The sequence below is a fragment of the Anneissia japonica genome, unplaced genomic scaffold (assembly GCF_011630105.1).
Source record: "Anneissia japonica isolate Jap-2015-1 unplaced genomic scaffold, ASM1163010v1 scaffold287923_len1623670_cov205, whole genome shotgun sequence".
Classification (NCBI taxonomy): Eukaryota; Metazoa; Echinodermata; class Crinoidea; order Comatulida; family Comatulidae; genus Anneissia; species Anneissia japonica.
In genome coordinates this window covers 1,323,214-1,333,762 of record NW_022721637.1, presented here as the reverse complement: position 1 = coordinate 1,333,762, position 10,549 = coordinate 1,323,214, and the positions used below count along the sequence as shown (strand labels likewise).

Below are 10,549 nucleotides of genomic sequence, written 5' to 3'. Positions count from 1 at the left end.
CCTGCCGGCCATCATCTAGAGATGCCATAACTTTAAAGGTTCTTACCTCAGCCCCAACCTGGTGAGGCTGGGGTATCCATCTGTGAAAGTCCCTCTCTGGGCCCCCTCTATTTCGAATTCCTGGATCCGCCACTGGGCTACACAAGTATAAGAAGGCTGGGGATAGAATTTATATAAAAATGTATCGTCCCACTGCACTCACCTCTATCTTCAGCAAGATCATCGAACGTTTAAATTTTAACCACATTTATTCTTTTTTTAATCTGATTCCCTAATATCTAACCAAAAAAAAAAAATCAAAAAAAAAATCAACCAATTTGGATTTCGAAAAGGATACATAGGCCTATGTCCTAGCCTGCTGACCCAAGTTTACCATCACTGGGCCTAGATTCTTGATAGCTACAAACCACCAGACATCCATTCAATCTTTCTCGACTGGAGCAAAGCTTTTGACCGACTGTCACACTACTTTAATGATAAAACTTCACAAAAGGTCTTAACGAGCAATGTGTTGGTTTTAACGGCAGTATTTGGGGCCTCTTTTATATATTGTTTATTCAAATGACCTTAGTTCGCAATTATCTCCTGGCACTTATTTGTATCTATACGCAGACGACACCCCAGACTATGCTACAACATGACTTGTTAAGCATTGCACAATGGTCCGAGTGAACAGAACAACATGACCTTAAACACCGGCAAATGCAAAGTCATGTGTATAACAAGGCGCAATATCCCATATCCCAGTTACCTTGTTGAGAATTCACCTTTAGATTATGTATCCTCCCACAAATATCTTGGCGTTACCTTTTCTTCCAATCTAAAATGGCACTCTCATATCGGAAATATTGTTTCAAGAGCTTCTCAAACATTTTATTTCATTGAACGTACTTGTAATCATCACCCCTTTTCGTTAATTTTATTCAATTCACTTTTTAAGCCAATACTTGAATACTCGTCTGTCGTCTGGAACCCCCATCTTCAAATCAACATTACACAAATTTAGGTAAAGAAATTTTACCCAATTTCTCTTGAATTATTTTCGCTATCCAACCAATACTGCTTATATCAACTATGAAGACAGACTTGCCCGCCTAGCTCTTAACAGAAGAATATTTCTTAGTCTTATGTCCATGTATAAAATAATTAATGACAAAATCCAAATCGACTCCTATAGTTATATTTAATTTAATACCCGTAAACCGCACCCAACGCTCTATCTTCCTCATGCCAAATGCAACTCTTTTTTTTTCACTGTACACCAATTACTTGGAACAGTACCTATTTCAATATGTCTGTCTCCTACAATCCAGTTTTTTGAACATCATTAATACAACACTTTCATGACAATCCAGCCCTATAAATCTTGTTTTAATAACTGAATTCACTTCAATGCAATATTTTGATCTTCATTCATTATTATTATTATTACCACCATTATTATTTTTATTATTATTTAATATTATTATTTATTATTATTATTATTATTATTTATTATTATTATTATTATTATGTCTTTGTCAATATCATTGTTTCTCTGGTAGGCATCTTTTACAGGGACATGTTCCCTTTTTTGCCTACCAGACTCATTACGTTTTGAGTGAAATAAAATGATAAATTATGAATTATAATATAAATCAAAAAAGCGATTGAGATCACGATGAATTCCATCCTGGATCGTCAAGGTACTTTTATTAATCCTAATTGTCGGCGATACCGTTCTGCCAATGCCTTTTTCTTGTAATAAACGTCACATAGGTCTATGTAATTCCAATAATGTTGTAAAGCCGTAGAATACGATGATTTTTCTTTATAAAATTATGGATTTTGATTGTGAATTTAGTTACTTTATATAATTTATACGTGTCTAGCTGTACCCGAAATAGAGGGCTTTTATATCCACCTTTTTTGGACGTGTTGATTTTACGCGTAGAGGTCTATTTAAGCATTTGTGTGATACCTACAATAAGTTCTGTATTACTGATACTTTTTGACAGTTTAACCATTTTTAAGTCAAACATATTTGGAATGTTTTAGCTATACAGTATATGTATTTTTTCCATGTTATATATCTATACATTACATTTATGTCATCTTTTTTTAATTCGAGGCTTAATCTCTGTGAGATGTTATGGCAATAAAATTTAAAATATATCAAATGGGAATAATAAATCGAAATTGATGGACTTCACTTAACTAAATCACAGAAACAGCATTATCAGGATGATTTTAAGTACATCCAAACATTAATGAAAGAGTTTGAGATGCAAAATCAAAATTCACTTCATAGAACACACACATGCTTCATCTTTGTTTTTCTATTAAATAATTAATTGTTATTATCACAATACTTGAGGAATCTCAATAGGCATATACTAAGTAAGCCTAAATCTGTTATCTTTACAGAATGATGAAGTCATCAGCATCATACTTTAGCTACTGTGGAATACAAGATGTCTGTTTCTGTTGCAATTTAGGATGCAGAACAACATGACTTAAACTGTGGTGGTGGACCTTTCCTATCATTCAACTCTATATCTACCCCTCCTGTTTTACTCCTACATTTTTGGAGTCCTAAGGAGGTCGGGTTTACCCACCAGAACCAGAACCGACTAAGCCCCCTAAAATTATATCAACAAGAGTAGTAGATAAAGTAGCCTAGTAAGTTGAACTAAAATTGTTCTGCCTTTTGGCCTGTGTTTTACCAACAGATTTAAACAAATTTCTATGTTGTCCTGAGCAATGACAATAAATATGATTGAGATTGTGATATATGCCAAATGAAGGTAGGATTTTCAGGAGTTTATTATTTCTTAAATGTTATTACCCTCTACTGGTAGACTAGGAAGGAACCCCAAATTTCATAAATGATGCATATGTTATTGAGACTGATCAATGGAACATGAGTTCAAGCTATTACTTTCAATAATTTATAATAATGATATAGATTATTATAACTTACATTTTGTGTATACTCATAAATAGGCTAGTAATCAATTAACAAATATTTGTATTCAAACATCTGGAAATCAGCAATGATTTATTGGAAGTTGACAACACATTGCTTCTTTGAATTAAATGAATTAATCAATCATACGCATTCAATATTATTCAACAAATACATAGGTTAAAATTATTGTACTTTGATTTTTTTTTCCCCTTGACTACTTCATTCTCTATATATATATAACCAATATTTTTTGACTGCTTGATTGCTATTTTACTGTTCATTCCAACAAATTTTTCCTTTCCACTTTCATAAGTAGCTCTGTACAACAGACACAATGCCTTTTTATATTCTGCTCCTGCACACTGGAACAGGTTTCCACTTTCATTTCCTTCTCTTCCTCTATTTTATAACCAGAGACATTTCATTTTTCATTTGTAGACTATCATTGTGCTAAAATAGTGCGTATTTGAAAGAGAAATAAACAATAATAGTATAGTAAAGTATTCTAATCCCAACTTTATAGTTGTATTTGTGTTTGTTTATTCACAAATGAAAAAGAATCTATGGATTCCCGTATCTGAATTCTACAGCTTATCATTGCTAGACTTCATCCAAAAGCCAGTGTCTCTTAAATGAAAATACAATGTTACATAAGTCTCTTAAGTGGTTTAAGTTGTGCAGCTGCTTTTGTCTTGAGAAAAAAATCCATGTGCTTCGCAGGATTTGAACCCAGGACATTGGTATTGGAAAGCTAGCACCTTAAATAGAAGGTTATAGCTCCACTTTAAATAGTACAGGTCCTTCAAAATCCTTTGCGTAGCAGATACTCCTTAAGTTTTTCTTCAAATCTCCCTTTATACCGTATCTGTTTAGTGTATTCGTGAACTTGCATTGGAATATCATACTCCTCAAACGGTTGTAAATAGACTTTGAGCTCATTTGCCAGAGCCTGATAAGAAAAGGAAGCAAATCAAAATGAACATTACTTGTCTGTACTTATACGAATAAACTCCTCAGGGCATTTTTTGTTGAGAAGGGTTTTTTAGGGTGTGTTTATTCAAGGGAGGCGTTTTTTTGGTGTAAAATGGATATACTCGAACAAATGCCCCTGAATTTCACAGTAAATGTGGAACTACAAGGCATAATTACTGTCAAACTGTGTTATCGCCTGATTATGAAGACTTATTTATCCCAACCAGGTTAGAAAAAATGTTATATTTATTTAGTTTATTAATACCATTATATATACAGACAGATTATGACAAGGAAATGGTCCTTCAACATAACAGGTTTTGTCAAAGGAGAGAATAAGGATTATAAACCGCTTAATTTACTGTCCTTACCCAAATGTCGCCCTCTATATGAGACACCACTGTGAGAATCTGAGTTCCAAGCTTTTTGATCTCTGTATACACTGGAATATTGTGGTACCTGGTTCTTCTGATAAAGTATGGACAATTAGCTGGAGCTCCTGAGAGAATAACAATAACAAAGTCAATTACAACTAAAATAATAACAATTATTGATTAAAATATTGTTTGAAGGTTTGCATGGCAAACAATAATAAATGCTTGCAGTACACCACATAGTAATAGTTTGTCCTGAAAAGATCAAACTACACTACAAGTGTTTATTATCTACATTTTATTGATTACTCAATTATGACAACCTACCTGTAGGAGGTGACCATCCACATGGTGTAGGGTAGCTTGTGTGCTGAGGAGGTTCTGGAACCTTTAGAGGTGGAATTAATCTCTTTACATACTTGAAATCTTCTTTAGATTCTATGACTCCTGTGCGTCCAATATCACTCTCATGTGAAATGCTTAAAAACTGCTGCCTCCTTAAAAATGGAGGTGGTAAATATGTTCTGACAGAATTCTGACAATTTAGAAAATAAATAAATACAGATTTATTCATATAGGTCTATAATAGAAAATTAGGCCCAAATAAATGTTTTAAATTTGATTTGCCTTTTAATAATAAAGCCTTTTTAACATGTTTTAACTTTAATATATTATAATAGGTCATTGTTGTATATCATTAGATATCAGTTCTGTCCAGCTTCGTTCTCCTGCAACACTCCTGTATTGGCCTACATAAAGTTTAGACTACTGTACCTTCGCTAGGCCCAGTCCAGAGAAGCGCAAGGGTGACAGACAGGACAGCGACCAAGCTGAAAATCGCAGATATTTGTAGTAGTAGGCCTACCAAAGCCTAGGGCCTAGGCTAGGAGAGTTAGTTTCTAACTTGGATAAAAACTAGTTTCTGAGCTTACGGCCTTATGTTAACAAGTTTAGCTTAGTTCCTACCGAAAATATTGTCCTTTGTGTGATTTTCATAATGGAAATATGACATTTTGATGTCAGACAACAAAATCGTGCGACTCGACAGTAGGCTGCCATTTTGTTTATTTAAAGCATTGTGGGTAATGTCATGCGCACAATCGGCCTTTTTTAGACGGCTGGCTTAAGATTTCACAACGTGGTGTAAGTTAATGAAAATAGGTTGTACTTTTTGCATTTTAACGAAGTTAATAACATACTGTTATCACATGTGATATATTATCAATTATTAGCAGACAATTATTGTGGGATTTTATACGATTTTGTTACGTTTTTCAAGCACATTGAGTAAATGTTTCGAGTTCGATTTCTATCAATCGTCAGGCTAGGAGCCTAGCTAGGCCAGCCTAGTTAACCAAGGCCTAGGCTAGGGTAGAGAAATGCTAGAAAGGGGTTGATAGGGGCGAGTTGACTGGTATCCCTAGAAAGAACCGCGAGTCAAGTTGAATAGTTAGATTTCCGCCCAGATTTTGCTGAAAGTTAGGCTTTGACCTAATCTTAATCTGTTTTTTTTTAGGTATTATCTGCGCAATATTAAAATTAACAATATCCAAAGCCTAAAAGTGTATGTAGGCCTAAGCCTATATAATCGTAAACATACTTTGATAAGTGTACTATATGGAAAATATGAATTATATAAAAATACTATATATTCATTTTTATTGTGAATTATTTTAAAAGCCGTTTTACTATATTTATAAAATTACTTTTTATGGAAACGTAATAAATTTCAGTCATAAGCGGATTTGATTTTAGCATTTTTTTTTTATAATTTGCACTTTAAAAATTTTAAATTATTCTATTTTCTATATGTTCATTTATTTATGTATTTATTTAACATGATCTGAGAACATTTATCATAAATGGAAATGCAACAAACCTTACGTTATACATGACAAACTAATCTTACTACTTATTTCATAAATCCCCATTTTATTTAAATATTTATAAACATGATCAAATTAATAATTTAATAAAATAATGAGGTGTAATGATTTGTTTCAATATTTTCGTGTGCCTTTTTTAGTTGTTGATGTTTAAAATTTATATATTTTACTCGTAATTGAATTGTGTATGGAAAATACATGGGTTTTAGCCATTAGGCCTTTTTACTTTATCTTGGATATTTTGAATAATAAAATATGTGTTGTAATGTAAATGGAAACATTTTTTAAAAATAAATTATAACCTTCTCTATAGGTCAATCATGCAGCTTATTGTAAGTGCTCAGCGGTCACATCTTGTTAACATTGGTGATACAGTCACTGTTCATGATGTAAAGGTAAAACATGCAGTGTTTGAAACTACATACAGTACATGTTCATTAAACTGCAAAAATTAAATTACTCAATAATATTATGTCATGATGATGACCTTTCTCCAATTTTAAATTTAAATGGATGGTATTCACATTTTAAAAACTGTAACCTAGAGCTTTATTTGTTTACTGAAATTGTATATTCTTTATATTTTAATCCTTAAAAATATTAATATCTCGTATATTATATTTATATTTTTAGAGATGAATAAAGGATGATTTAAAGAAAATTAACTTTTCTCAAAAATTTTGCTTTTATTGTGAAAAAACTATTTAAAACAATTTAAACCAGACATCAATTTGAAAATACAGTATAACTACAGACAATTTTTAAAAATTAAAATTGTATCTGTTGTATTTTAAAAGATATTGTTTATAATCTTTTTCTCCTTTTTATTGAATTTTAGCTTCAAATTGAACGGCTTGAGGGAATCGTAGCAGATGAGCAGGTCATTTTCCATGCTGGTTCCCCATTGGATAACTCTGTCATCTTGGCAAAGACCGACATTCTTGAACTCTCTACTTTGGATGTGCAGGCCCGTCTACTTGGAGGTTTGTATAATCAGTAGGGAGCTTTTGATTGCACGACATGGTAGAATTTAGAATGTAATTACGTCGCTAATATTTCATCTGCACATGCAAGAACGTTAAGTTCTCGTCGTGTGGATTCTAAGACGCAATTTGGCCAAATCTACATTGTGCAGAGAACGTAGGACAGTCACGCATGAGTGAATCCATTCTAGAGTCGCGTCATCGTGCAAAATCGAAAGCTCCCTAACATAAGTTCTACACATGATGAAGCCTGATGAAGCCCAACTGTTAACAACTCATTTATTTACTTGTATTACTGACTACACTTACCTCACCAAATAAGTCTGAGTACCTGTATTATTTAGGCATTTTTTCCTTGCTAATGCAATAGAATATCATGTTTCACAATATCTTTGAATAATTTATGTTCAAATAATTAGATTAATTAGAATAACATTTTATTTTTTGTCACAAGGTAAGGTTCACGGATCTCTAGCTCGTGCTGGAAAGGTCAAGGGTCAGACACCAAAGGTAAAATATTTGTATATTATAACATTTTATATTTACCTTACATAATGTATGTCATGTTGCTTATTGTTGTTATTCATATTATATTCTATTTTCATACTGTTTTAGTTGAACATTTCAGATATTTTTAATTACTGCATAATGACATGCTGAAAATTAAATAATGAGGATGAATTCTGGCCTCTTAATGAATACTGCACTGCTCTATTAATGATATTGCTCTCTTGTGGAGTAAATACCTTGTGATATTTTCCTCTTAATGTATACTGCCATTATAATGAATACTGCTTTCGTAATGAATATTTACCCATAGTTATAATAAAAATGCTAGCATGCTAACTAAATTAAATATCAATACATTTTATTTTATTTGTATACTAGACCTGAAGGTGGCATTCTTGTATTACTGCAATAGTTAGCACTCAAGTTATTAAAGCCCCATATTTCCTTACTAATGTCTGCCGCCCTCATACTGAATATTGCCCTTCAGTATCATGATAGTAACACTATCTGTTGCTCCCACAGGTTGATAAGCAGGAGAAGAAAAAGAAGAAGACAGGACGTGCCAAGAGACGTATGCTCTACAATCGTCGCTTTGTCAACGTAGTGCAGACCTTCGGCAAGCGCAAGGGGCCAAACTCAAACTCCTAAGCTGGATTATATTTCTCTCAGAATACAATTTTATCAGACCAACAGAAAGCCCCATACATCTAACACAGATTGTATAATTTATTTCTACATTGCTTTTCTCCGAGTACAGTAGTCATAAAATATCTGACATAAATGATAAATAAATTGGCTTAATAAAAATATTGTAAAAGGTATTTGAGTTTGCTCCACTTTTCTTGTAACTTGTTATAGAATACTGTACACCAATATTAGCTACGAGTTGAGTGGCTGAGCGGTAAGGCAGGGGCGCTGCTAACTACAGCCTTAACATCGGCGCTGGTTCCAGCCGCTTTTCGTCCAGGGTTTGGTTGGTAGAACCAAGTCTTCCAGGATAAGGACTTAGAATGGAGGTCCAGTGTATACATCTGGCTCATGTGCACTTTAAAGAACCCATTGCATCTTTCGGAAGAGTAGGGGGTTACCCCGATGTTATGGTTTATTTCAGCCAATGTCATTGTAGAATGATGTGAACATGTAGCTACCATAGGTAGTTACGGACCACGCTCATACGCAGTTCAGTCAGAGGACAATGATGCTGCATGTTCCGGGTTATTCTACCTCTACCTCTAGGCATGTCCATTTCAAGACGCCTACTTATGCCACTGCTTACATGTTGACAAGGATACTTTATTTTGTTAAGTAACGAATAGTTTGATAGTACTCGGAAAATAAAAAAAAGCTTAAGCCTTTAGATTTTTATTTTTTCATAGTAAATGTAACAGATAACATTGACATTCAGTATATATATAGCGCTTCACATTTCAGTAAATGTAAAATCTAAAAATTAAATAGCATTATGGAGAGAATTTTGCAACTGAAAAAATAATGAGGTTTTGTATATTACATGTAATATTGCACTTAGCAAGAGTCTTTGGAAGTGCTCCATTATCTTGGTTGTTGGTAGCTTAATGGTTATCAAGAATGGAAATTAGACCATGAAGTCTGGGTCTGAAGGCTACTTTAAGAACAATGTAAAATGGCGGATAGTAGGCATTATGCCATAGACATGTATGGGCCGAAGGACCCGCCCCAAAAATAATCTCTGCAAGGTGTGGCAGCAAAACATAATTAAATTAGCCTTTTCACACAGTCTTAGTTATTGTTTAGTTTTTTACCAATCAGCAGCAAGTCTCGCTATACAAACATCAGTATTTCCCTGTCTGGATTCTCTGCAGATATTATTCTCCTGAAGACGATTGAAGCAACTCAACCGAAACATTGAGGTATTCTCAACAAACAACAGTTCTTTTCAGAACTATCTACATGGTGTACCGCAAGCATGAAATATAAAAACATAATTACAGTATTATCACCTTTTACATTCATGAATTCTTACATAGGTATACTTTATGTATGTATTGACAAGGATGGACTCTCTCAAAGATCTAATTTGCTATTTGTGTAAAGTAGTACAGTATATGTTTTAATAGGTAAATTAAAATTAATTTATACAAGTTAACATGCCTCTCTTTTAACGGTACAATTTAAAACAAATTCCAAATAGGTTATAACAACATTTATGGAATATTGGTAGTACACATACTTCAGATTATACATGATTATTGAATTATTACAGCAGTAATCATGGAAAAAATATATAACAAAATAACAATAATAATGCTGCACTATGTAAGGCAGGCATATTACATTCATTTCAAGTGTGTTCACAGACTAAAATATTTTGCAGTATGACTATTGGAAATTCATACGCTTAGATTGACACAACTACATTATAGGCATGTCTCGGTAGTCCTTTTGTGTACTTTTTTAAATCATAAAATCTAACAGGTTAATTCCAAAATCGGCATTATCCTGGAGTACATTTCCCTTGGGAACACTTAAGTTGCATTCTCCATCAGTTATCTGATGGAAAGGACCATAATACAAATGCAACACTAATCTGTCACAGATCATTTCAAAAATATACATATTCAAATCATGATCAAATTCAGCTTACATGAAGACAACGGCTCTCTGTCAGTAATAACAAGAGGCAGATATGCTAGGAAGTCAATATAGCATCTATTGGCTATTATCTATATTATGTTTGAAACAAATATTTTTAACGGTTTTAAACCAAGGTGAAGAACCAAACAATTATCTCAGGATGGGTTAGCATGAAAATGCTATCTATGCCATCTCTGATGATGACCAATAGCAGTGGCATATCCAGGATTTTGAAAAGGGTGGGGGGGGGGGGGTGGGGCT

At 33.2% G+C, this 10,549-nt stretch overlaps 2 protein-coding genes across 3 annotated transcripts; one reads left to right on the top strand and one right to left on the bottom strand.

Moving 5' to 3' along the window:
- Positions 1-2,309: 2,309 nt before the first annotated feature.
- On the bottom strand, positions 2,310-5,395 carry LOC117111704 (39S ribosomal protein L49, mitochondrial-like). Its single transcript, XM_033254693.1, has 4 exons — positions 5,263-5,395; positions 4,624-4,831; positions 4,294-4,421; positions 2,310-3,899 (listed from the first exon to the last, which is right to left on the bottom strand). Exons 1-4 carry the CDS (start codon positions 5,353-5,355, stop codon positions 3,753-3,755), a joined length of 576 nt encoding a protein of 191 aa, XP_033110584.1. The 5' UTR covers positions 5,356-5,395; the 3' UTR covers positions 2,310-3,752.
- On the top strand, positions 5,372-8,496 carry LOC117111705 (ubiquitin-like protein FUBI). Of its 2 annotated transcripts, none has more exons than XM_033254694.1 (5): positions 5,372-5,439; positions 6,496-6,577; positions 7,021-7,165; positions 7,620-7,675; positions 8,198-8,496. In XM_033254694.1, exons 2-5 carry the CDS (start codon positions 6,503-6,505, stop codon positions 8,321-8,323), a joined length of 402 nt encoding a protein of 133 aa, XP_033110585.1. In that variant the 5' UTR covers positions 5,372-5,439; positions 6,496-6,502; the 3' UTR covers positions 8,324-8,496. The 2 variants fall into 2 exon arrangements, with proteins under 2 accessions (XP_033110585.1, XP_033110586.1); XM_033254695.1 differs by lacking the exon at positions 5,372-5,439 and adding an exon at positions 5,545-5,583.
- Positions 8,497-10,549: the final 2,053 nt, after the last annotated feature.